General features: G+C 41.0%; 1 protein-coding gene across 4 annotated transcripts in view; it reads left to right on the top strand.

Annotated features, from left to right (window-relative positions):
- Window positions 1-27472, top strand: part of SNX25 (sorting nexin 25) — a 131934-nt gene that overhangs the window by 66069 nt on the left and 38393 nt on the right. For 3 of the 4 annotated variants that reach the window (XM_035004237.1, XM_035004236.1, XM_035004235.1), the window contains 2 exons: window positions 3159-3229; window positions 23097-23278. In XM_035004237.1, the coding sequence (XP_034860128.1) occupies window positions 3159-3229; window positions 23097-23278 (253 nt within the window). Of the gene's footprint in view, window positions 1-615; window positions 712-3155; window positions 3230-23096; window positions 23279-27472 lie in introns of all 4 variants that reach the window. The other variant, XM_035004238.1, reaches the window with a different exon arrangement.

The raw sequence follows: 27472 nt of genomic DNA, 5'->3' as shown, positions 1-27472 counted from the left end.
ACCCCTGTAATTGCTAATTTTAGCATAAAACCTATTTTAAACCATTTACCATATTGTACACCTGAGGGTTTATTCAGCTTTTGACTCTCCTAAGACATTCCAGCATGTGCACATCCAAGACAGCTCTAAAATAGTAATTAAAAAAAAAATTGTGTAAGATGTGTGTAGAGAATTGAGGAGACTAATATTTGTGTGTGCGTGTGTGTGTGTGTGTATAAATAACTTAGAAGTCAATTCTGATAGAATTCCAAAGTTCTGAACAATTGGCAGTAAAAGGCAATAAATGTATATATTTCTAAGGTGATTATTTTGAAGACTAATTTTGTAGCATTTCGGGTGAGTTTGAGATGGTGGGAAGACTTCAAAAATACAAACCTGCCCTGAGTCTTTATTAATGTAGCTGAGTGTTCAAAACTAAAGAGAGGTGAGGTGATAACTCGGGCAAGAGATGGCTGTCTTCATGTGACCTTTTTCTTGACCCTAGAATAAGAGATACTGGAGGTAAGATCTCACCATAGCTGGAAAAGAACCAAAATCTTGTTAGTGGCTTCCTCTTAATATTGGAGTTTACATTATCATTTTGGAAAAACACATACTTGTGCACTTCTGATCAAGAGGATGTTCGCAAATATCAGTCCTCCAGATTCTTGAACCAAACTCAGCACCAGCAAGGCCATGCACTCCTCTGGATGAAGAAAGCCAAGTGAGTGCTGACTATTCCTAAGAGCTGGGTAGATAGTCCTCCCGGAGGACTAGGAACCCTGTGCCAGCAAGGATAGCCGCCAGCATTTGGATGTACAGTTGACCTTTGAAGAACGTAGGGTTGAGATTCTAATCCCTCGTGCAGTCAGAAGTCCACGTATAAATTTTAACTCCCCTAACACTTAACTACGAATAGCCTATGGTTGATTGGCAGCCTTATCAATAGCATATACAATCAACACGTTTTATATGTGATATGTATTATGTACTTATAATAAGCTAGAGAAAAGAAAATGTTAAGATCATAAGGAAAAGAAAATACATTTATAGTACTGTACTGTATCGAAAAAAATCTGCATATATAAGTGGACCCACATAATTCAAACCCATGTTGTTCAGTGGTCAACTGTATGTTGTGAGCTTTTTTTGAGAATGAAAGTCACTCATTTCCCACGTCATCTTTTGGTATCAAGTGAAGGTGAATTTTACAAATTCAATAATCATCTTCAAATACCTATTATGTGCAGGGCACTGTGAGGAGGGTTTGGTGTACATAAAGATGAATTAGTTGTGGGTCCTTGGATTTATTCCCCTGCTGTCGAGGTGTTAGTAGTCCAGCATAGGAGACCCATGTGGGTATAAATTGCTAAATAGGAAGCAAGATATTAAGATCAGAAGTGGAGTGCAAATTGCTAAAGAAATGGATAGGAGCAAATACTCTGTCCTGTAGAAGAGAGGAATCTGAGAACCCTGAGAGAAGAATGCTATGAACTGATATTTAGGAACAAATAGGATTTCAGCAGATAAGTGGGAGAGGTTGTATGCAAGAGGGAGAAGAAACAGAGCAAAGGCTGGGGGTCAGGAAAGAGCTGAGTGTGTGTTGGGGTATTGCATGCAGTCTGGTTTGGCAGGAAAACGGTACCCAAGAGGGACCTAGAGGGCAGTGAGGCTGCAGAGATGATCTGGTGTTGGCCATGCTTGTGTCCTTGGGAGGGCCTGACACAAGATAAACATGAACTCATATTGAATTTTAGGGCAGCAGGAAAGTGGTCAAGAGCATGAACTTTAGAATCAGCAGCCCCAGGTTATCATTTTGGCTCTAGTACTTAAAAGCAGTGAGACCTTGTATAGATTTCTTAATCCACCTGAACAACTTCTTCCTCTGTAATGTGGGGATAATTACAATAGCTATTGTGAGGATTAAATGAGAGACTGGTACTGAATGAGAGGAATCTGTGTAAATGTTACCTGGTATTTCATGATAATTTTATGGATTCATTTAAGAAGTTTAACTCTTCACTCAAACAGCATGTGTTTCTTCAGTACCATTGTTGACTCATTTGTTCCAGAGCATGAATCACCAAGAATATCAAAAGAACAGATTGTTCAGAATATTACTTGTACCTGTTTAGTTTTACAGATGTTATTGTATATTAATGTAGCTTCTTGTCTTAGTTTGGGCTGCTATAACAAAAATACCACAGGCTGGTGGCTTAAACAACAGACATTTATTTCTCACACTTCCAGACGCTGCGAAGTCCAAGATCAAGGGGTTGGATATTGGGTGTCTGGTGAGGGCCACTTCCTGGTTTATAGAGGGCCTCCTTCTCACTGTAACCTCATAAAATGGAAAGAGCTCTCTGGGGTCTTTTTTTTTTTTTTTTAAGATTTTACTTATTTATTTAAGAGAGAGAGAGCGCGCACGCATGCACAAGCCAGGGGGAGAGGCAGAGGGAGAAGCAGACTGACTCCCTGCTGAACAGGGAGCCCAATGTGGGGCTTGATCCCAGAACCCTGGAATCCTGACCTGAGCCGAAGGCAGACGCTTATCTGACTGAGCCACCCAGGCGCCCCTCTAGGGTCTGTTTTATAAAGGCACTTATCTCATTTGTGAGGGCACCACCTATTAGGGGTTAATCACCTTCGAAGATCCCAGCTCCAAATACCATCACATTGGGGACTAGGCTTCAATGTATGAATTTGGGGGGAACAAAACATTCAGTCCATAATATTCATTAATATTTACTGAGTGCCTGTCATGTGTTTAGTGCCAACCTAGGTTCTGTAGGAGAGTACAAGACACAATCTCTGTCTTCGAGAGGCTCATGATTTAGTTGGGGAGAAAAAGGTAGCATATCTTTCTTATAGACAAAACCACAATTTTATCTTAGGCTAAGGTGTGTTATTTCTTAGAGAAGTGTTAGGCCCTGAAAGGACTAGGCATACTATTTCTTAAGTGCACAGCACTGTTTGTGGAAGTTTGACTCTTTAAAACAGCAATATAAAATAGTAGATAAATAGGTACTATTTTTTTTTAGATTTTATTTATTTATTTTTGTGTGAGAGAGAGCCCTGTGTTTTATTTGATTAGTACAAAATACAGTCTAAATGGTATCTCTGAAAACAGCATTTTCTAAATATTCGATCTTTTCTTTTTCTCTCTTTTTAAATATCAGGTATCAAATTGTAGTAGAAATAATCCAAGCAACTACAATTAGCAGCTTTCCCCAGCTGAAGAGGCACAAGGGTAAGAACCAATTTGTTTTCTTCAGTTATACATTCTAAAGGTCCTCGGTCTACCCCGGTCTTCTCTTTTGTCAGAATGTTGGCAAGTATGAGCATTCTTCTGGCTTATATTTAAATATTTTCAATTTATTAAAATAATAGTATAACAGCAGCATTAGAGAAAGTAAATATAACTTCATGCTAACAAAACCCCCTATTTGTATTTCTGTGTTTCTTTAAACTTTATTCATCTGTTGTCATAATTTTTCAAAGGCTGAAATCATTGAGTATAGAGTGCTTCTGTTCTTAAAGTAAGCATGATTTTACAGTTTTTTCTCATTAAAATTTAATCTTAATATTCATTAATATTTCTAACTTGAAACATAATCTTGATAGTTATTTAAATGACTCCAGTGAGTTGATGTTTCATAATTTCCTCAACCTTTTCCTTTAGTTAAGATTTGTATTGTGAATAGCTTCTTTCCTCTTTCTACATTAAAAAAAAAAAAAAAGTTCTATTTTTTTCCCATTTGTTTCTCTTCAAGTGAGATTTTTACCCAGGCATGGTAGGAGTAATTAAGGTGTAAAGCTGGCTCTCAGTTCCCTTATAGTTGGCCTGGGGCCAGAATACCCCTGTCATGCATGAAGTTGAAGGTCATGTCACTGTTTAGAGTGCAGGTCTTGAGTTGTGGCTGAGAGGCAAGCAACCCTACCTTGTAGACCGGCCTTTCCGTGAAAACTTCCAGGCCCACTCAAGTCCCATCAGGGAGCAGAGTGTTAAAAGAAGGAAGAGTTGGGCCAGGGCCTTAAAATGTGCTCCCAGGTTTCTAAGTGGCTCAGAGGCAACAGGAAGCATGGCCTGGGGACTATTCCTTGTGTCTGAGTCACTGACCAAGATAGGAACTGGGTAAAAAGGAGATGAAGAACAGACTAGGAAGAGGCACTAATTCTTAATCTCCGCCCAGGAGGGAAGATTGTACAAATTTGTTCATTCAAAAAATGTTTACTCAACATCAGCGAGGCGATGATGATACAGTAGCAGACAAAACAAAATCTCTGCATTCATCAAGCCCCAAATTGAGACTGGGAGGCAATTAGACAATGAGCAAATCAAGTAAACAGTATTTTAGATGGTGATATGTACCCTGGAGAAAAACAAAGCTGTGAGGTGGGGTGTATAGAAGGGAATGCTGGCCCAGCTGGAGGGGGAGGAAGATATGCATTCAGATAGGGTCATCCGGGAAGACCTCACCTATAGGGTGACCTGGGAGCAAAGACCTGGGGGCCTGAGGGTGGAAGGACAGGTGAAAAACTCTGAGGCAGAAGCGTGCGGGGATTGTCTGAGTTGCCTAGGTGGCTGAAAACGGGTGCAATCCATTCCAAAGGGCCTTCCTGGTACTGCTGGGACGGTGGCTTTTAGTCGGCATGAGGAAGGAAGTCTCTGGAGGCTTTTGAGCAAGGCATGTGTGGTCTGATTGATTCCTGCAGGATTGTGGGCTCTGTTCCTCTCCTTTTTTCCTACTGTTCCTGCAGAGAAGATCCTACATCTGCAAAGACCCTATTTCCAAATAAGGTCACATTCACAGCTACCAAGGTTTATTCGCTTCATTTCGGACAGATATTTTTAAGAGGATGCGAGAGAAGGAATTCTAGTTGCCACCATTATCTTTCCTCATTGTTCCTCCTTGATACTTGAGTTTAGTCAGAGATACCTTTCCTTATTTTGTGGTGTTGTATTTGTTTACTAGGGCTGCTATAACAAAGTAGCACAGACCGAGTGCTTAGACAACAGAACGTTATTTTCTCACAGTTCTGGAGCCTGCAAGTCCGAGATCAAGGTGTCCAAGGGGTCGGCAGGGTTGGTCCCTCCTGAGGACTGTGACAGAAGGGTCTGTTTCAGCATCTCTTCTTGGCTTGTAGTTGGCTTTCTCCCTCTGTCTTCACATTGTCTTCCCTCTGCCCAGGTCTTTGTCTAAATTTCCTGTTCTTGCAACACTAGTCTTATTGGATGAGGGTCCACACTAATGGCCCCATTTTCGCTTAATCACCACTGTAAAGACCCTGTCTCCAAATACGGTCATTCTGAGGCCCTGGAGGTTAGGACTTAATGAATGTGAGGGTGGGAGGGGGGCACAGAAAAGCCCATACAATGTTATTAAACATTGTCAGTGATACTTTCATGCTTCTATTTGCCATTTGAGCTGCTCTCAACTTTCTCGGGTATCCTGGCCTCCCTCTACCAAGCATTGGGGAAAAGGCAGACAAGCTGAGCTCACTTGGGGCCTTGGAGCTATGTTGCCTTGGGACAGAAAATAGAGGAGACCGGTTTACTTCTCTGAGGTCACTGGTTAACAGTGATTATCATCATGTCCACAGAGTGTAATACTCAAATGGATTTTTTAGTCTTCTTGTTTTTTTGCAAAGATAAATTGTCAAGATTAGTCTTTTATTACGTACTTAGTATTTAACATGAACATTTAACATGAGAATGTAAGCACATTGTAGGTATATAAGGACAAATTAACTGCTAAGAATGTATTCTTAATTTGATGTATTCTAGTTGAATTTTGATTATAACTTAAGTATTCAGTTTATTATATGTATTAGTTTCCTAGAGCTGCCATAGCAAAGTACCACAAACTGGGTGGCTTAAATAAGAAAAATGCATTCTTTCGCAGTTCTGGGGGCTAGAAGTCCCAAGCCAAGGTGTCAGCAGGGCCATGCTCTCTCTGAATGCTCTAGGGAAGAATCTCTTCCACTCCGTTTTCTTAGCTCTTGGTATTGTGAGCAGTCCTTTGGCTTGAACACATGTCACTCCAGTCCCTGTCACTATCATTGCATGGCATTCTCCTTGTGTCAGTGTCTCTTTTTTCTTATAAAGATACCAGTCATATTGGATTAAGGCCCACCTTAATTAAAACGAGCTCATCTAAATTTAGTACATCTGCAAAGACTCTATTTCCAAATAAGGTCACATTCACAGGTACCAAGGTTTACAACTTCAACATATCTTTTTGGAGGACACAGTTCAACCCACAGCATTATAACTGATATGTTCAAGATAGCATTGGAGTGACTTTTTTTCTGAAAATGCTAGAAACATTTATTTTCAGTAAGCTCTCTGACCACATTAAGATGCGCTGCATTACTCTTCTTTTGGGTTAATTCTGGTACCAGCAGTTAGCTTTTCTAAATTAGTCCCTTGGGGCACCTGGGTGGCTCAGTCGGTTGGGCATCTGACTCTTGATTTCAGCTCAGGTCATGATCTCAGGATCCTGAGATTGAGCCCCGTGTCAGGTTCCACGGTGAGCAGGGAGTCTGCTTGAGATTTTCTCTCTCCCTCTGCCCTGCCCTTTCTTTTTGTCTCTCTAAGGTAAATAAATAAATCTTTGAAACAATAAAAATAAATTAGTCTCTTTTAAGTCTGTAATAGGGTTCAAAGTAAGAAATAAAATCTCAGCAAAAAGTAGGATAGCTGAAACCATTAGGTGATTTCAGCTACAGTGTGTCTTTATGTCCAGAACAAAGACAGTTTCCATGGAATCCGCACTCTGGCAAAATGTGTGGGTCTGTATAAGAATGAAGGGAAGCATAGCAGGGGGAGGAGGGAGGTAAAGTGGATTTCATTAGAAGTTAAAAACTTGTGTGTGTCACAAGAAAGTAAGAAAGACAATCCACAGAATGGGAGAATATATTTGCAAATCATATATCTGATTGTATCCAGAATATATAAGGAACTCCTACAACTCAATAATCAAAAGACAGTGTAATTGAAAAATGGGCCAAGGATTTGCATAGCCATTTCCCTAAAGAACCTATACAAATGGCTAATAAGCACATGAAAATATGCCCTACATCATTCCATACTAGGGAAAAGCAAATTAAAGCTAATGCGGGATACCTGTTACACTCACTAGAGTGTAAAAAAAAAAATTGGTAAGGATGTCGAGAAATTGGAACTTGTGTATGTTGCTGGAGGAGATGGAAGGTAGTCTGGCAGTTCTCCAAAATGTTAAACATAGAATTACCATGAGATCTAGAGTTTCCACCCCTAAGTACATACCTAAGAGAAATGAAAACATACATCCACAAAAAAACCTGTGCTTGAATGTTTGTAGTAGCATTGTTCATAATAGCCAGAGAGTAGGAACAACCAAAATGGCCATGAACAAAAGGTGGTATATCCGTACAATGGAATATCATTCAGCAATAAAAAGGAATTGATTCATAAAATACATAAGTAACTATTAATACATGCTACAGCATGGATGAACCTTGAAAACATGATGATAAGTGAAAGAAACCAGTTATAAAGGCCACATATTGTGTGATTCCCTTTATATGAAATGCCCAGAATAGGCAGATCTGTACTGACAGAAAGTAGATTATTGGTTACCTGGGGCCATCAGCAGAGAGTGAGATGAGTTGGCAGGGGAAGTGCGTACAAGTTTGAGTATGAGGGCTAGTGGGTACAAGCTTTCTTTTGGGGGGAATGCAAATGTTCTTCTACATTCAGATTATGGTGATGGTTGCACAACACTGAATATACTAAAAACCATTGAATTGTATGTGGCGAATGGATGAATTTATAGTATGTGAATTTTATCTCAGTAAAGCTGTTTAAAAAAAGGAATGAGAAGGTAGAGACTAAAAATTCAGCTCGTGGCAAAACTAATTTAAGTGTGTGGCTGCCACATTGGACGCTAAGGAAATAATCAGGAATTTCTAGCAGTTTTTAGCATTTATTAAGTTCTACTAAATGAAGTAGCATGTTCAAGTGTCTAGGCTGGTCTCTGGCAGGTAAATATGTAGTAAAGTTGAACTGGAATAATAAGTAAAGTCTTATTTTATAAGCGCTTTTTGATCAAATGTATTTCTGTTTTTAAGTTTATTCTAAATTCTAATTGGATCATTCTGGTTTATCTGGTTTGGCTTTGAGCCAGAGAATCTCTTTCTCAGAGTCTAGGACTCTGCTTCTTGTGTATGCAAAACTAGCTTGAAACAACCTTACAGGCTTAGAGTTTGGGAGAAGTGATCTCCATTTGCAGGGGACTTCGTGTGGGCCCAGAGGACAGAATGTGTGCTAGAGAACTTAGTGGGGAGAACCAGCTTTGGTGTTGCTTCATTCACAAAGCAGACTCTCACACTTAATGTAGCCACACGTAGCATTTAATAGTGGGGAGGTAACTGTGACCCAAACAAAGATTTTTATAATTACCTTCCCAGGTTAGTCTGTGTATCACCAGAATGTTTTGATAGAATATTCACATTATATTTTTATTGACTAATTCCATTTAAAAAGGGTGTTCAATACTTTTATAAGTTATTTGAGTTATTAGATTTTCTAAATCTTATAAAAATTAATTTTTGATAAATAATTAAAATTTTTCTCCCTAATTGTACTCAGGTTATGGTTAATGGCATGGTTAATAATTCAAGTCTATTTATGTTCATATTTTTATTTTTATTTTTATTTTTTTTAAAGATTTTATTTATTTATTTGACAGAGAGAGACACAGCGAGAGAGGGAACACAAGCACGGGGAGTGGGAGAGGGAGAAGCAGGCTCCCTGCAGAGCAGGGAGCCCGATGCGGACTTGATCCCAGGACCCTGGGATCATGACCTGAGCCAAAGGCAGTCGCTTAACCAACTGAGCCACCCAGGCGCCCTATGTTCATATTTTTATAGTAAAGAGAACATTTCAGTGTAGTGCCATTGGACATTATAGCCCTAACAAGGTTAGAGAAACCGTATAATGCATAATCACATATAAATGGAAATAGAAAATTTAAAGTTGATTATTTATGAAATCTTTTTTTTAAAGATTTTATTTATTTTGAGAGAGAGAGTGCAAGAGCGGGTAGGGGCAGAGGGAGAGAGAATTTCAAGCAAACTCCACCCTGAGCATGGAGCCTGAACTGGGGCTCAATCCCACGTCCCCACGACCCATAGATCATAACCCAAGCTGAAACCAGGAGCCAGATGCTCAACCAACTGAGCCATCCAGGAGCCCCTATTTATGAAATCTTTTAAAGTATTTTTGGAGTCTCCTGACTAGGAAGGTGATGCAATGTCTGGGAATGAGGTATTCCAGTCTGGGAATTTTAAATAATTTTAAATAATTAGGTTGTTATAAGTGCACATACTTTTTTATAGAAGAGGAAGATCAAATTTAGCATTCCCCATTGTCCTTACTTTTTCTTTTAATTGAATATTCAGTAACATCTTATAGGAAGTAGTTATTGTTTGTGAGATTTGGAGTTTTAATGTGTGGCTGGCAAATCAAAGGTTACTTTAAAAACCGGTTCTAGATAGCTACTGTATCATTCCTTAAACTGATCTTTTCAAACAAATTTGTGTGTTTATTTTCCTCCCTGTTAAAGTCATTAAGGAAAGTTAAATTTTTAGCATTAAAGGCTCCTCAAAACATAATTGTTGAGTTATTTTTAGTGATCTTTGAATTTTAAGGATAGTATGCTTTAGTGAAAATAGGGAAAGAATCAGGGAAAAACCTCAGGCAAAGAATCAGGGAAAAACCTCATTCTGTTACTCTCTTGCCACAAGCCCGGCTGGCCTGCATTGGTTTCCTTAAACCTGGAAAATCAGGCTGTGCTCGTTTATATCTCTGAGTGACCATGTAGCAATGCAACCAGGTTGTGTGTGCGATTGTAAGCACTTTCTTTTTTTTTTTTTTTTAAGATTTTTTATTTATTTATTTGAGAGAGAGAATGAGATAGAGCATGAGAAGGGGGAGGGTCAGAGGGAGAAGCAGACTCCCCGCTGAGCAGGGAGCCCGATGCGGAACTCGATCCCGGGACTCCGGGATCATGACCTGAGCAGAAGGCAGTCGCTTAACCAACTGAGCCACTCAGGCGCCCGTTGTAAGCACTTTCATTTCCAGTACTGTTTCTCCTTATTTCCATGTTATTTCTGTGAGTGGGAAACTGAAGTTTAAAAAAGAATGAACAGATGGAGGATCCTAAGAATATTTTAGGATTGAACCTAGAGATGGGAACTTTATTTATGACTGTAGTGATATATATGTACTATAAATATAGTTTTGTTTTTACATATAAAGATGTTTCTGGCAAGTCTTTTTCTTTTTTTTTTAAGATTTATTTATTTATTTTAGAGAGAGAGAGGGAACATGAGCAGGAGGGACATAGGAAGAGGGAGAGACAATCTCAAGCAGACTCTATGCTGAGGGTGGAGCCCAATGTGGGGCTCCATCTCTCGACCCTGAGATCATGACTTGAACTGAAATCAAGAGTTGGACGCCCAACTGACTGCACCCACCAGGCGCCCTCTCCTTTTTTAAAGATTTATTTACTTATTAGAGAGAGAGAGCATGTTCGCGCGAGAGAGCGCGCGTGCGTGCAAGCAGGGTGGAGGGGAAGGGCAGAGGGAGAGAGAATCCTGAAGTAGGACCGCCGTCCCCCCCCCCTCCCCTTGAACGCAGAGCCTGGTGCAGAGCTCCATCATGACCCTGAGCTGAAATCAAGAGTTGGCTGCTTGACCCAGGCACCGCAAGTCTTTTTCAGTCAAAATCACTGACAACTAAGAAATGTTATGCAATTGTGAAAATACCTTGAACATTTAAGGAAAAAGTGTCATATAACAGGTTGGGAGAAATTACTTGACTGCACGCTCTCTGAGACCTTAAGGAACCAGCCAGCTAACTCAGGATGACAGAGGAGGGCCTGGGGACTATTTTACTTTGTATATTCATGAAGGGTCAAAATAAGGCTTTTTTGAGGCTTCAACAAACTCCAGCAAATTCACATAAAACTCTGCATGTGTTTTAGATTCACTAATCACTTTTTTTTTAAGATTTAATTTATTTATTTGACAGAGAGATAGAAAACACAAGTAGGCAGAGAGGCAGGCAGAGAGAGAGGGAGAAGCAGACTCCGCACTGAGCAGGGAGCCTGACAGGCTCGATCCCAGGACCCTGGGATCATGACCTGAGCTGAAGGCAGACGCTTGACCGACTGAGCCACCCAGGCGCCCCTCACTAATCACTTTAGATTAGTACATCATAAATGAGGAACAAATTACTCTCCTTAACAAAGTAGGAATTTTAATTTGATTTTTAATGGCTTTTGGGGGGGAGATTTTTATCTTTTCAAGAAATAAGGTATCAGATGATTTTTGACATCTTTACAGAGCTTCATGGTTTAATTGCTGACATGATTCTAGGGAAAATAAGTCCTAGAAAAAAATCATATTATCAAACTCATTACGGGTAAGAAAATTTTATTAGGTATAATTAGGGGAAAAGGTCTTAGAGAAAACTTATAAACACTAAACAATTTGAAACAATTAGTCTCAGAAGATTTAGTTTGTTCACAGAATTTTCTTGCCTCTGACCTTATTTTATCATTCATCCTGGCCAAATGTACTGACTAAGGCCTGAGTTTTCCCCACTAATAACCTTAACTGCTTATTGGTCATGGAATTTAGGAAGTTTAGCCAAGTCCAGCTAGATAATTTCAGTGAACTTTTTCCAGTCTTCATCCTCTTTGACCGTTCGGTACATTTGACATTGTTGACTATCCTGGCTAGCACTCTGTCTCATTCTTCTTTGTTCTTCTGCTTGCTTATTCTCTGTTCAGCCTTTAAAGAGTTTCTTAGTATTTGTTTCTAACTCTCTCATTACTTTATACCTGCGTGGCCCAATATAAGAGCTATTAATTATTTATGGCTATTTAAATTTAAATTAATTAAAAGTAAATACAAATTTAAAACTCAGTTTTTTTATCATACCAGCCACATTTCAGTTGTTCAGTAACCATATGTGGCCACCATATTGGATAGCACAGAAAGAATATTTCCATCACCGTGGGAGTTCTGTTGGGCAGCACTGCCTCTACCCTTTCTTTGGCTAGTTTTCTCTTTCCCTTACCTATATGCTGGTAAGTCTCCAAATTTCTCTCTACAGAACTTCTGTGCTCTACTTTTCTACTTACTACTGCTTACTCAGTGTTTTTATTTGGATATCATAAAGGGACCTCCAAATGAAAATGTTCAAATTAAAGTACCACATAACTGGTCACTCCTGTTTCTGTGACCAGGGATCACCATCCATCCATATGTCACAAACGAGGAGTCATCTCTGTTCATTCCTTCTTTATCATGTACTATGTCGATTCCATTATTGTCACACAGATTGACCTCCTAAGTATATCTCAACTCTGTTCTCTTTCTCTACACAACCATCTTCCACGACCGGTCTCTCTTGACCTATGGTAATAACTTCTTAATTGGTCTCCTTCTATCTACTCCTGCCCCTGTTTAATACATTTTTTCATATAAAGTCACAATGATTAAAAAAATAATGCAGGTGCTGTCATGTTACCTCCATGCTTAAAACCCTTCATTGTCTTCCCATTGTCCTTAGACATGCAGCCCACAAGGTCCTGCTTGCTAGGGCCCGCGTTTCAGTCTTCAGCCTCATCTCTTGCCGTTCCTCTCCTTCTCGTTGTACTCCAGCCACACCAGTGTTTCTTTTTCCTCAACTCACCCTGATTCATCCTGCCTCATATTCCCTGCCCATTTTCTTGATTCTTCTTAGAATGCTACCCTCCTCCCAATCTCACTCTGTCTAGGTAATTCCTACTTACCTTTATAATTTATCTCAGATGTCTCTTCTCTGATCACAACCCCACTTCCCCTGATTCTGGGTAGGTAAGAAAACTCCTGAGTTTTTAGGACCCTCCTATCAGTAGAGAATAATGCACTCTGGAGGAAGTCTTAATCACTAGAAGTAGGTCTTTAGTCATTCAGCAAACATTTTTTTGAATGCCATTATGTGTTAGGCACCGCTGTGCAATGAGAAAAACTGTCTCTGACCTTAAGGAGATCATAGTCTAACAGGGAGACAGGGAGATACACATATAAAATTATAATACAATTTCATAATGTGGTGAGAGTTACATGTTCAGGATTTAGTAGTGGAATGGATGTGCGGGGCAGTCAGCTCTACCTGGAACAGAGGTCAAGAAAGACTTTTTCTTCAGAGTAGCAGCATTGAGTTGGAAAGATTGAATGGCCCTCATTTCTTTCTGGGCTTATCAGGTGGATATGGATAGATGGTACCACATGTCCACAGACAAAGAAGACAGTTATGGAATGGCCTCCTGTGTGTAAGTTATGTCAAGTGAGACACTGTGCTGGTGCTTGGCATGTAATGGAGAAGTAAGGCTTAATAGGAAGACAGGAGCTGAAACTAAAGGGACTTGTAAGCTATCCTAAGAAGTTTGGACTTAATCCTGTAGAGCCGTGGTTTTCAAACTATCGTGTGCATCAGGATCACCTGGAGGGCTTGTTACAATGCAGATTCCCAGGCCCTACTCCAAAGGTTCTGATTCTGGAGATCTGGAGTGGGCCCTAAGAGTTTGCAGTACTCACAGGTTCCCCAGTAATGCTGATGCTACTCATCCAGGAACCACACAGAGCCACTGCTGTAGATAATGAAGAGCCATTAATGTATTACTGTTTGTATTTTAGTAGCCAACTCTTTAGCTTTTTATTTACAATTAGAACAGCCAGACTAGTTGAGTAATAGTCTGTTGAAATAAGCTGACCGCTGTGGTCTGAATGTTTGTGTCTCCCAAAATTCTTACGTTGAAATCCTAACACCCAAACATGATGGTGGTAGGCGGTGAGGGCTTTGGGAGGTACTTACGTCATGAGCGTGGAGCCCTCATGGATGGGACTAGTGCTTTTATCAAAGAGGCTCCAGAGAGATCCCTAGCTGCTTCTACCATGTGGCAAAAAGGTGGCCAACTGCATCCTGGAAGAGGGCTGTCACCAGAACCTGCCCATGCTGGTACCCTAATCTTGGATTTCCAGTCTCCAGGACTGAGAAACAAATTTCTGTTGTTTATAGCCACCCAGTCTGTGGTTGTAGGTGCCTGAACGAACTAAGACATGGGTTAAGTATAGGAATTCTAAGTAGTACCAGGACATAAGCTAAATTGTCCCTGCAGCTTGGTGGGAATAAGTCCAGGATTACAGCTCCCTTTTTAAAGCCTTCTTTTCTGTTCTTCTGTTCTGAATCCTGAAATGTTATGAAAAATAGTTAAGGTGATTCAAGAGTAACATTTATTCAGCTGACTACACTAAAGGACATGATGTTGATTTGAGTCTGCTAGAAACTGCCAAGTATTAATAGTATACCCTGGGGAGTAATATGCTCATAGTATAGATGGGCTTTGGTCACGTTGTACATCTTCTTTAGAGTTTAAGTAAACCGTTTTAGAACTGCATATATCAAGTAGAACTATAGAAGACCTTCAGAAAATACTGCGTATGTATATGGACACAGATAGTTGCTGATAAGGACCATAATGATTTCCATTAGAAGTTACTTTAATAAAGATAATATGTACCTTCTTTGTCTGATCTTGCATTTAAAGGTGCCCCTGCCTGAAAGAAGGGAGCTAATCTGTAGACTCTAGTGGACTTCTCAGCGTCCTTCATTGTGCTTTGATATGATCTGATTTTCTAGCATTGTAGCAATCTGATACAAACAGTTCCTAATTTATGAATGACCTAAACTTAGAAGACACCTCAGCCCATGGCTACAGGGGCCCTTGCCAGGGTTTCTCCCTGCCCAGCCCTCCTGCTGTGAGTACTGCAGCCTCTGGCACCTGCTGTCCCTTCTCCAGCATCCCACCTAGCTCCCTGGTCCCTGTCCGTCCTCTGCCTGGAGGGTATAAGGGCTCAGGGCTCTTCCACTACTCTCTCTATAGTCCTATAACATTATAGCCAGTCCTCCTCCCACCTCTGTACCCCAAGAAAACTTTAATCATCATATATTCTAACACCTGCATTTATACAAATGAAGTTCAGGTCTAGAGATGGTAAATAATATACCTGGTGTAATTAGAACTAGTCACACACAGATCTTGAACTTGAACTTGAACCCAGGTCTCCTGATTTTTAGTCCTGGTCTCTTCCCACTACACTGCTTATTCACATGGGTAGATGTTATGAAAGTCTTGTTCAAAACTTACAAATTATTGGGCTGGATCTGTGTTCTAAGTGTATGTCTCATACCTGTTCAACTCATGGTTCCTGTTTGGGAGCAGGACTCTCGTAGCTATTGTGTGGATTTAGTTGATACGACATTATTACTTTAAAAATGTATTGCAGTCATGTTGGAGGGCTTTAAACCAAAGGAAGTGCAGGGAGTTTGAGTACTTGAGACATTTAAAGGAAGGAAGAAAAGGTGTACTGTAAGCATACCTGACCAGACTGGGCCAGGTCAGACTACCAGCTCTCTGTACTCTTCTCCATTATAACATGAGAGCTTCCGCCATCAGCTCCCGCCGTGTTCTGCTTATTCCTCAAGTATGCGTTCTGCTAAAGTGGAGTGACACTTTATACTGAAACTCAGGTGTTTGATGTGGTAAGAAAATCCCAGGTGTTCTTTTTGAAAAAGAACATACTGGCCTCAAGTTGAAAAGTAAGATAAATGTATATATATTTTAGTTCCTGGGCAACTTCTGAGGTGATTTTCAGATAATTTTGAAGAAATTTGTGATGATTAGTAACTACTGAGAATTGCTGTTAGTTTCGTGTTAAAAAGTGGAGCACCATTTTTCATTTTGAAAGTTGACTAGTCCCTAGGTAAATACATACCCGTTCCTTGACTCCTTCTCTCAAGAGGGTTTATTAAAACTTCTATTTACATGAACAAGAAAGATTCAAAGGATTGTTAGTTTGTCACTATGGACACGAGTTGAGGAATGGAGGCCCAATATTTTCCGGTGAGGAACTCCTTTAATTCCTTACCTCGAGGGCCTGGGTGGGGTGTGGAGGGGGTGGGGAGGTGGGGGACCGGGCAAGAACAGGCCTGTGCATCCTGGGGAGGAAAGCCACATGTTGGGGAGTCAGGGGAAGGGGGCAAGTGTGCATGCAGCCCTGTCTCCTTAACTGTCACAGAGTTTGTACTTCTCGGTGGGGTGGGAGTGCAGGGCACAGTTTGGCCCCCCCAGGGTGCTTGGGGCATTTGACAGTGTCCAGAGACCTTTTTGGGTGTCCCATCTGGGGGAAAGTATGCTGCTGGCATCTAGTGGTAGAGGCCAGGAATGCTGCTCAGCATCCCGCAATGCACAGGACGGCCCCCACGAGAAAAATTTGTCCAGCCCAAAACGTCAGTAGTGTTGCTGATGAGAACCCCTGCTCTGTTACCCATCGACTCCCCCAGTCAGCCTGCCGAGAGTGTTGCCGTCAGGAGATGTCTTGGGATTTGGTAGCTATGAGAAAAGAAAAAATACTCTGCTTGTGACATTTTCTAGGACCTGAAAAAGAAAGTAGTGCCATGTTAATCCACTTACACTTGTGCTGTTTCTGGAGTCCTTAGTTTACACTGTAAGTGACTTCACTCTCCTTTGCTTCATTAGAAGTCGTACCTAACAGTTCTCCCTGGTGTTTGTACTTTACTGATAGACACTTCACTTGCTTGAAGAAGAACTGTATTGTGGGCAGAAAGTTTAAAGCAAAAAGCAGTGCCCGATGTTGTCCATAGGTCTCCTGCAAGGTCATCATAGCCAAAAGCATTCACCCAATGTCTAATCTGAATTTCTTTTTTCAGCAGAGGAACCCAATGCACCCATTTCCTTTTGTTGTGGCCTCGGTAGAATCTGGACTATTCAGAAGGAAGAACAGTAAATATTTATAATTCATTGCTTTAGAATATTCTATCACTTGTGTGTTCATCTTGGCACCAGTTTCAAGAGCCACTGCCATTCAGTGTTTCACCTGCCACTGTTTATCTTCTTGGCTTCTTTTTAAAGCTAGGTCAAACAGTTGTGTGATTCACCGGCTTGTAACAATGCAGTGTTCCCTAACGCTCGACAGAGAGCCAGCCATGTGAATCTGGCTTGAGCTGGGCCACAGTGTGTTGTCACATGCCCACTGGCCTATACTTTTCGTGGCATGAATACTTCCTGACTGAATGGGTTTTCAGGTCACAGAGCATATTCATCTACATCGCTGGATTTACAAGGATTTTGGCACGACACACACACGGGCTGCATGAGTTCCATGTTACTCATTTAGCACTGAACGTGGTATTAGTTTTCTGAGGCAAAAATAAACAGAATTGCCTAAGCAACAAGCTGCTGTCAGATTCGTTAGCAACAAGCTTTGTGATCAGACAATGGCATTGTATTCACGTGAGCAGGCGACATTCAAGTAGAACACGAGAATATTCTTCTCAGCCCTGCAGCTGGGTTTTAGATGAAGGTTTATTCTCTTTCTTCCTTCCTTTTGGAATTTGCTTCTAGTTTTTGTGCTTTTAGAAAGGTTTTTATGCTTTCTTAAGAGAAGAATTTGGTTGTTGATAAATGTGTGTCAATTTCTTCCTATATATGTCTCTTTACTAGCCTATTTTAACCCCAAATTAAAACTGTGGCCTAGATTTATTTTATAAAAGGCAATTATTTTGTTCCCAAACTTTAGGGTATTTTAAATATGCGTAAAATAGGGATGCCTGGGTGGCTCAGTCGTTAAGCGTCTGCCTTCAGCTCAGGTCATGGTCCCAGGGTCCTGGGATCAAGCTCCACATCGGGCTCCTTGGGAGAGCCTGCTTCTCTGCCTGCCGCTCCCCCTGCTTGTGCTCTGTCAAATAAATAAATAAAATCTTTAGAAAAAAATGTGTAAAATTTAGATTTTAAAGATGTACGTTTTAAAAATGAAAATATTTTTTCTGAAAAATTAGCTGTTCCAAACGTGTGTTTGTTTTGGTACACACAGAAAGCATCCTAGTTTGTGCTAGACTGATTTGGAAGCAGACTTACATTTACCTTTATCTCCCACTAAGGGGTCTCTGAATTACTATTTTTTCCTTTTGAGATTATCCTCATTATTATTATTAACATTGAGTTAATGAGCTCCTTGGTCTGGGCCTATCAGCCAAGCATAGGACAAGTTGAAAGTCAAATGAAAGCATCTCTTCAGCGCACATACAGAAAAGTCATCCTGTAATATCTGACAGACCCTCTGGAACAAAGCCATCTGTTGACCTGAAGTCTACCTATTACCCTTGTGCTATGTACAGAAAAGAGCTGCTTCTGAAAGATCAAATGTTTTGTGGTACTCACCGAAGTTGTCTCAGTAGTTTGTTCAGCTTGCATAGGTACTGTTTTAGGCATCTGCACAAACTGACTAAGTGGGTCGAGAGAGGTAATGACCATCCTAGGGACTGGAGGTCTCCGGCAGAGTTCTGTAAAACATTACAAAGTGTTCTATAAAACAGTTGGAGGGGTACCAAGAAGCAGAACCCAGACTCCCTTCTTTAATATGGGTAGTTCCGGGGCGCCTGGGTGGCTCAGTTGGTTAAGCGACTGCCTTCGGCTCAGGTCATGATCCTGGAGTCCCGGGATCGAGTCCCGCATCGGGCTCCCTGCTCGGCAGGGAGTCTGCTTCTCCCTCTGACCCTCCTCCCTCTCATGCTCTCTGTCTCTCATTCTCTCTGTCTCAAATAAATAAATAAAATCTTTAAAAAAAAAAAAATATGGGTAGTTCCGATCTAAGCTGAGCACATTAGAACTCACCTTCAGAAGGTGTGATCTACCTGCCTAGGAATATTTATATTTTTCTAGTGGTCACCTAGTCCCTGAACATTGCCTGAAACAATCTCATTGTTTCTGAAGTGAACCTGCTCTTCTGCGTTCCATAGAGGATTTCCCACTTTCCCACTTTCTGCAGGCCTCTGAACAATTGCCCTTTTTACTTATCTCCCTGTAAGCAGATAACCTTACTCACTACTTCAAGGAAACGGAGACCATATGAGGGGAACCGCCCCAGCTTCCAAGCACCAGTCTTCAAACTTGCTTTGTATGTATCCCCTCTCTTCTGCCTTCTGTGTTACTGTGGTGGAGGAGGTGGCCTTTTTCCAAAGCTGGTCCATTTACCTGTCTTCTGGATGCCTCTCCCCATCTGTCACTTCTCTTTCTATCTTAACTGATTCCTTCTCATCAGCATTAAAACCAGCTCATCTCTCTCCCATTAAAAAAAAAAAAAAAGCCTTTCCCTCAATTCCAATCCTGCCTCCATGTTGTGTATGCAAAGTGTGTCCATTCTCCACAAGGAAATGACTAAATATTTAGTCATTTTTAGAAATTAATATTGTGTAAGTTTTTTGTTTTTACTTGAAATTGTATAATGCTAACATAAGGAAACATACCATTATAAATGTTTTTGAATTAAATCTTAAAAAAAAAAATTCTTGCTAAGACCATATAACTCCTAAGTGGCACAGCCAGAATTCAAATTTAAGTCGGATTCCAGACGCTACTGAAAACTCTCCGCTGTATTTAACATGGATGTCGCTAGTGATTGGCAATGGCAGATTCGGTGGGGAGAAGGGATAGAAACCATATTGTTGCCGTAGAGTGAAGAATGGGAGGTAAGGATACTGTTTTTCTCCTTCAGAGCCCAAGTTTAGAGAAGCACAATACCTGAAACATAATAAGCACTTAGCGAAATGTTCGCTCTATGGTTGTTACCGCTCAGGAATACTTGACACAGCTCATTCATCCATTTCAACAAATATTTAATGAGTTTCCGCTGTGTTGCCAGGCACTGTTAAAGGTGCTGGAGATACAAGAGTGTATAAATAAGCAAAATGCCGACCTTGATGAGGACCTACTTACAGGATAAGTAAGTCGAATATAAGTGTGGTTATAGGTGGAGAAAGTAAAGCAGAGAGGGAGAAAGGCAGTGTTGTAGGCTGGGGGTTGCAGTTAGAAATAGGGTACCTAGGGAGGGCTCCCCCGAGACCTGAACTGAGGATCTGAGGGAGGTGAGGAAGTGAGCCCTGCAGATCCAGGGGTGGATGAAAGGGCCTCACTGAGGGAAGGCATGAAAAAGCCCTGAGCAGGGAACCACCCAGTGTGTTCAGGAAGCTCGTCACCAAAGACCACGTATTATATGAAATGTCCAGAATAGGCAAATCCATAGAGAAAGCCCCATAAAAATGCCCAGGGCTGAGAGGGTTGGGTGACTGCTAATGGGTACCTGGCTTCTTCCGAGGGTGATGAAAATTTTCTAAATAAGTGATTGTGGTGACGGCTGCACAGTCTGTAAATATACTAAAAGAAGTTAAATTGTACACTTTAAATAAGGAGAATTGTATAGTCTGTGAAGTGTATCTCAATAAAGCTGTTATTTAAAAAAGGCAAGAGGGGCGCCTAGGTGGCTCAGTCGTTAAGCGTCTGCCTTCGGCTCAGGTCATGATCCCAGGGTCCTGGGATTGAGCCCCGCATCGGGCTCCCTGCTCCGCGGGAAGCCTGCTTCTCCCTCTCCCGCTCCCCCTGCTTGTGTTCCTGCTCTCGCTGTGTCTCTCTCTGTCAAATAGATACATAAAATCTTAAAAAAAAAAAAAAAAAAAAAAAAGCAAGAGCCCATAAGGAAACCGGTGTGGTTACGTGTGTGCGGAGTCAGAGAGGATGAGTCTGGAGTGTGTAGGGCCTCTGTCCCCCTGAAAGAGCCTTGCCTTTCACTGCGGGAGAAATGGGGGCATGGGGAAGGGTTCTGAGCAGAGGAATGATGTGATCGGGTTGATAGGCTAAACAGGTTAGCCTTGGCTGCCGTGCTCACAAAGACTGAAGGGGAGACAAAGGGGACAGCATGGGACCAGCTGGGAGGCTGTGCATAGCACACACGAGATACTGTTTTTCCCGTGTTGCTGAAATTCCTTCTTTGGCTTCTCTGTAAACCACACACTCACATTCTCCTTCTGTCTCTCCTTCACCATCTCCTTTGCTAGCTCTGCTTCTTCTTTCTATTAAATGTAGGGTTTACTTAGATTCTGTACTGGGACCATTTTATCTCCTCCTGGGTTGTCTCACCTACTCCTGTGACTTGAGTTACCATCGACTGCTGAATACTTCTCAACTCCACACCTTGTATCTCTGCTCAGGTAGCCAAATGCCCTTAAACTCAGTTTGCCTGTTCTTTTGCTGTGTAACAAAACCACCCCAAAATGCAGTGTCTTAAACAATAGTCCTTTCTTTTGTACACAAATTGACAGTCTGAGCAGGTTTGGCAGGGATGACTCTTCTCTCCTTGACCGTGGCTGGATGCCTCACCTTCAAGATGGTGTATGTTCATGGTGCCAAGTTGGTGCTGGATGTGAGCTGAGGTCCAGCCAGGGCTGTGGTCTGGGGGACCTCTCCATGTAGATCTCTCCAATGACTGCTTTGGCCTCCTCAAAGCACAGAGGCCTCCTGGCTGGTGGACGATTTACCAGGTGGCTGGCTCAGGGCTCCAAGTGTGTGGCCTTTTACGATCTAGCTTTAGAAGTCATGGGTTCATGGGGCGCCTGGGTGGCTCAGTTGGTTAAGCGACTGCCTTCGGCTCAGGTCATGATCCTGGAGTCCCGGGATCGAGTCCCGCATCGGGCTCCCTGCTCGGCGGGGAGTCTGCTTCTCCCTCTCCCACTCCCCGTTTGTGTTCCCTCTCTCGCTGTGTCTCTCTCTGTCAAATAAATAAAAATAAAATCTTAAAAAAAAAAGAAGTCATGGGTTCACTTCCTCTGTAATCACAAACCCACCTGTGTTTGGGAAAACGGAACACATACCCTCCTTCTCAGAGGGAGATTGTCACAGTAACATTGACAAAAAGAGCAGGTGAGATGAGAGATCTTGTGAGCACCTTTGGCAAATATCATCTGTCACATTGTCCACAGTTGAATTTAAGATCTTTCATAAACCTGTTTTTTCTATAATGTTCCCTGGTTCATAATTGGCCCCACCACCTCCATGGCTGCTCATGGCAGAAACTTGGGAGCATCTTTGATACCTCTGTTTTCTTTACATTCTTCAGCCACCTACCCTCTCCCCTGTCTGGTCAATCACAGGGTCCTGTTAGTTCTCTTTATAAATCACTCTCAGATCCTTCTAGTCCCCTCTCCTGCCCTTGCTGTGACCCTGGTTTAGGCATCTGCCTCCTGGGTTACTGCAGTGGTCTTCAACTGGTTTCTCTTCTTGCAGTCTTTGCCTTCCAGTTTTTTTTTTTTTTTTACCATTCCTGTATAATCTTTAAAAACACAAACCCATTTATGACATACTCCTGCTTAAAACCCATTAGAAACTGCCCAGTGCTGTTGAGCTAAAGACCGAAGTTGTTCCTATGGACTAAACGGCTTTGTGTCTCTTGGCTCCTGCCTCCTCCATATTTACTTTGGATCACTATCTCCCCCTTGCATCTGCTGCACTGGTTCTTCCAGGTCCTCCCAGGCTCTCTCCTTCCTGCCTCACAGCTTTCACTTTCACACTTGCTGCTCTCTCTGGGTGCCACATTCCACTCCTTCATTTCATTTGAGTGTAATTTGCTCAGGGAAACCTGGATCAGAAACACTGGTCAAGCAGCTCAAGGATACCTGCGCATTTTCTTTGTAGCCCATATATGCTCATAATTGCTCCTGTTGTCTTTGGATTTCTGCCTTGCTAGGCTTTAAGTTCCATGAGATTTAACAATTGGTCTTGAGTCCCAAATGCCTACTAGCCAGTGCCTGACACACAGTGAGCACTCACTGCATGCTTAGGAATGACTCTGCACACATGATACATACATATATTTAAATACACATTTACACATGCACATCGATTGTGAGTTTATGTGTACAGATGAGGTTTTTTAAAAAAATGTTTTATACCCGAGTAGGATTTTTCAGTGGTGTATTTAGAAATTAATGGTACTTCTATTTGAGGGTATATATATGTGTATGTGTGTGTGTTTAGCATGAATTCTCTTCTTTAGTACCCACTGTTCAAAATGTACCATGTCAGACACCAGTCTTGTTCAGAGTTGTTAACGTTCCCCTTTTTGTACCTTGTCCTCTGACTGGGTCCTGTCCATCCATCCCATTCAAGGTAAAGAAACTGCTGCAATGAAAGCTGATCTCCTAAGGGCCAGGAATATGAAAAGGTACATTAACCAACTGACTGTGGCAAAGAAGCAGTGTGAGAAGAGAATCCGAATCCTGGGAGGCCCTGCCTATGACCAGCAAGACGAGGGGGCCTTGGATGAGGGAGAAGGGCCTCAAAGCCAGAAGGTAGAACTTTGTGGTTTCTTGTTTTGACCATTTCGTGTTAGTTATAAACACTCATGTAATCTCCCATCCAATCTTTTAACTTTTTGGTATTTAACATAAGACATATGTTCCAGAACAGAGACTCACGTGTTTGCTCACAAAGAGCTGTATTACTTGGTGTCCTTGACTTCTGTGAATGGTAATAGGTAAGATAGGTAGGCACGGAGTATATGTGTGTGTATGTGCCCATGTGTTTTTTCCTAATCCACAAACCCTGAGGCACACACTTACACTTACAATGGCCCAATCGAGTTACCCACTACCAGGTGGATAGAACTAACCACCTATGGAATAGAAGGTATCTTGTAAGTTATTTTACTTAGCTCTTATCACAATTCAGTGAAATTTGAATTTCTCGATCTTTCCCATTTTACAGGTGAAGAAACAAAGTTGGTTTAAGTAAATTACCTAAGCCCAGGTGGGAAGAGGCAGAACTAGATAAAAACCCAGATCTAGTTGCTTCACAATCTGAGTGCTTTCTCACTGAGCCATAATATGTCAGCAACTGTTTTTACAACAAAACTTTGGACTGTCTGATATGGGGTCCTCAAATCATGGAGCTTAGGAAAGTGTCCTAGCCCTACCTCAGTATCTGTTCTTACTCTCAAGGACCCAAGCTTGTCTTCCAAGACCCAGGGAATGCTAGGATTGAAGGAAACAGCAGAAGGATTGAGGAGCTTGTTTGTACCACTTGGGAACAGGACTTCAAGGCAGTCTCCAAACTTCTCTTTTTTAAGATGGCACTTAGCCACAAAGAGGCTACCATTAGTATAATTTGACTTTGGCTACAGCCTCTAACCTCGCTTGTTTGGATTTTTAGTCTCTTGATCTTTTCTCATTCAGTTCTTGGTTTGACTTCAGATGCCTATCTGTAACTTTTCCCTTCCTCCTCATTCCAGAGATGAACTTTGACCTTTTTTCTTATTTGTGGCCCAGTCTCCATTAGAGCCTCTTCAGGATAGTTTATGCTTGACCTTGGACCAACTCTAACACAAGCCAGAGTTGTTCTTCTGCAACATCTTGGACAAGTGGCATGAATGCAGCCCCAAGGAGCTCTTGTTTTATAGAAGGGTCTCTCCTTACCACTGGAGATCTGTTTATTTTGCTCTTAGCAAATACACCTTTCTGCAATTTTGGCTTTGTGGTCCAAAGTGAAAAATTTTACCTTTTGGTGAATGTTGGAGAGAGAGTGGATTTGGCAGGTCGAATATTGTCCTTCTTCCCCTTTCTCCTCAGCCTCTGGACTCTTAAATAGATTTCCAGCCACATTTGTCACAGAAAAAGTTCTCTTCCTGTGTCCCATGTATTCATTCATTCATTCATTCAACAGACATTTATTGAGGGTCTACAATCTCTCAGTTACAGTGCAAGGTACTAGAATACAAAAGGAATAAGATGGAGTCCCTGCTCTTAAAGAGTCCTATGTAATTATAAAATAGAAAGGTAAGTGATCCAATAGAGATGAGAGATATATACCTAGAAGACGCATCTGATGGCTTGCTACCTAGTCAAAAGATGATGTGGTTTTAGATCTTATGGTAGAAGAAAACCTTGAGAAACATAAAAGAAGATCATTTCAGAACTGAATGTGAATTCAGTACATGTTATCTGGCAGTATTTACTAGAAGTAGACTTAATCTGGTTTTAGCTCCCTTTTGACTTATTTCTTCACGTATTTAGGAAAGGAGCATCCTATTGCTGTTGCAACAGTGTAACCTCAGTAAAATTATTTCCGTTAGGCTTCAGGCTGAAAGCCTCAGATAATATTACAGAATTCTAATGTTTATGATGGTTTGCTAGTCGAAAGATAAGATTTTGGTTAGTTTGGGGCCATAAATGGGTAGAGGAGTTTTGCTATAACCTAATCATATTTGATCCAGAAAAATCACCACCCAACTTTATTTCAGAATTAGGTGAATCCCCCAATTTAAAGAAAAGAGATTAAGTAAATAAAAAGAAGGAATTATATGCTCTCTATAAGAAACTAAATATTAAGGAACAGATTGGTTGTAAGTGAAAGGAGGGGAAAAGGCATGCTTATGTAAACACGAAGTATAAGAAATCTAAAGTAGTTAATATTAACATCGGATGAAATAGACACCAGAACAAGGAATATAACCAGGGATGAAGAACATTTCATTATGATGAAGGGGTAAATTCATCAAGAAGGCATGATAATCCTAAATATGTATGCAATCAATGAGATCTTTAAAATACATGAAGCAGGGCACCTGGGTGGCTCAGTCGGTTAAGCGTCTGACTCTTGATTTCAGCTCAGGTCATGATCTCAGGGTCGTGAGAGTGAGCCCTGAGTTGGATTCCATGCTGGGCGTGGAGCCTGCTTAAGATTCTCTTCTCCCCTCTGTACCCCCTCCCCACTCACTGTGCTCTCTCTCTCTCAAAAAAACAAAACAAAACATGAAGCAAAAACTGACAGAACTGAAAGGAGAAAAAAAGATCCACAATTATAATTGGAAATGTTAACACCTCTCTCTCAGTAATTGATAGAAGAAATAAACAAAAAATCAGGATACAGAAGATGTGAACAACAGTAATAACCAATGGGAACGGACATTTCTAGAACATTCCACCTAGTACCAACAGAATACACGTTCTTCTCAAGTGTACATTGAACATTCACCAAGAAAGACTATATTGCTGGGCAATAAGACAAATCCCAACACATTTAAAAGGTTTAAAATTATACAGATTATGTTCTCTGACCAAATGGAATTGGAACTCAACAGTAGATCTGGAAAATTCTCAAATATTTTTAAATTAAACAGTATATCTAAATAAGGCTTGAGTCAAGAAATTATAAGGGAAATTAGAAACTAGTTTGAAGGGAATGAAAATGAATGTACAACATCTTAATATTTGTGGGATACAGCAAAGACTACTTAGAAGGAAACACTTTTTTTTTTAAGATTTTTTATTTGAGAGAGAGAGAGACAGAGCAAGCATGAGTGGGGGGAGAGGGGAAGGGCAGAGGGAGAGGGAGAAGCAGGCTGACCACTGAGTGAGGAGCCTGATGCCGGGGCTCGATCCCAGGAGCCTGGGATCCTGATCTGAGCTGAAGGCAGACGTTTGACTGAACCACCCAGGCGTCTCAGAAGGAACCACTTTTTAATGCTTATGTTAAAAAAGAAGTAAGGTTTAAAATCAGGGATCTTCCTCCTTAAGAACCTACAAATGAAAACTAAAATAACTAGAAGGGAGGAAATAGTATAACAACAGAAATCAATGAAATAGAGAACAGAAAAACAGAGAAAAATCAATGAAAGCAAAAGATAGTTCTTTGAAAAGATCTATTATACAGTCTAGTTAGACTGACAAAAGGAGGAGAGAAGGCACAAATTACCATTATTAGGAATGAGAGAGGGGGCATCACTATAGATCCTCCATGCATTAGAAGGAGAACAAAGGAGTATTATGAACAATTTGAAGTCAATAAATTTCACAATTTAAATAAAACAGACAGATTCCTTTGGAAATACAAATTACCAAAACTGACTCAAAAAGAAATAGAAAATCTGAGTAGCCTTAGATGTATTAAATAAAATGAATTTATAATTTAAAACCGTCCCACAAAGAGAACTTCAGGCTCAGATTATTTCACTGGTGAAATCTGTTAAACATTCAAGACATAGATAAGATCAATCTTTTTTTTTTTAATGTTAATTGCCATACATTACATCATTAGTTTTTGATGTAGTGTTCCATGATTCATTGTTTGCATATAACACCCAGTGCTCCATTGAATACGTGCACTCTTTAATACCCATCACCAGGCTAACCCATCTCCCCAACCCCCTCCCCTCTAGAACCCTCAGTTTGTTTCTCAGGGTCCATAGTCTCTCATGGTTCATCTCCCCCTCCAATTTCCCCCCCTTTATTTTTCCCCTTAACCACATATAAGTTTTTATTTTAATTCCAGTTAATTAACATATAGTGTTATATTAGTTTCAGGTGCACAATATAGTGATTCAATGATTCCACACATCACCCAGTGCTCATCAACTATTTAACCCATTCCTGCATCTCCTTTCCCTCTGGTAGCCGTCAGTTTTCTGTTTCTTGGTTTCTCTCTCTCTCTTTTTTTCCTTCCCATTGCTCACTTGTTTTCCACATAGGAATAAAATCGTATGATATTTG

The sequence above is a fragment of the Mirounga leonina genome, unplaced genomic scaffold (genome assembly GCF_011800145.1).
Source record: "Mirounga leonina isolate KUSES-001 unplaced genomic scaffold, KU_Mleo_1.0 Mir_128, whole genome shotgun sequence".
Lineage (NCBI taxonomy): Eukaryota > Metazoa > Chordata > Mammalia > Carnivora > Phocidae > Mirounga > Mirounga leonina.
Note: the sequence above shows the minus strand (reverse complement) of the source record. Positions and strands in the feature narration are given on the sequence as shown.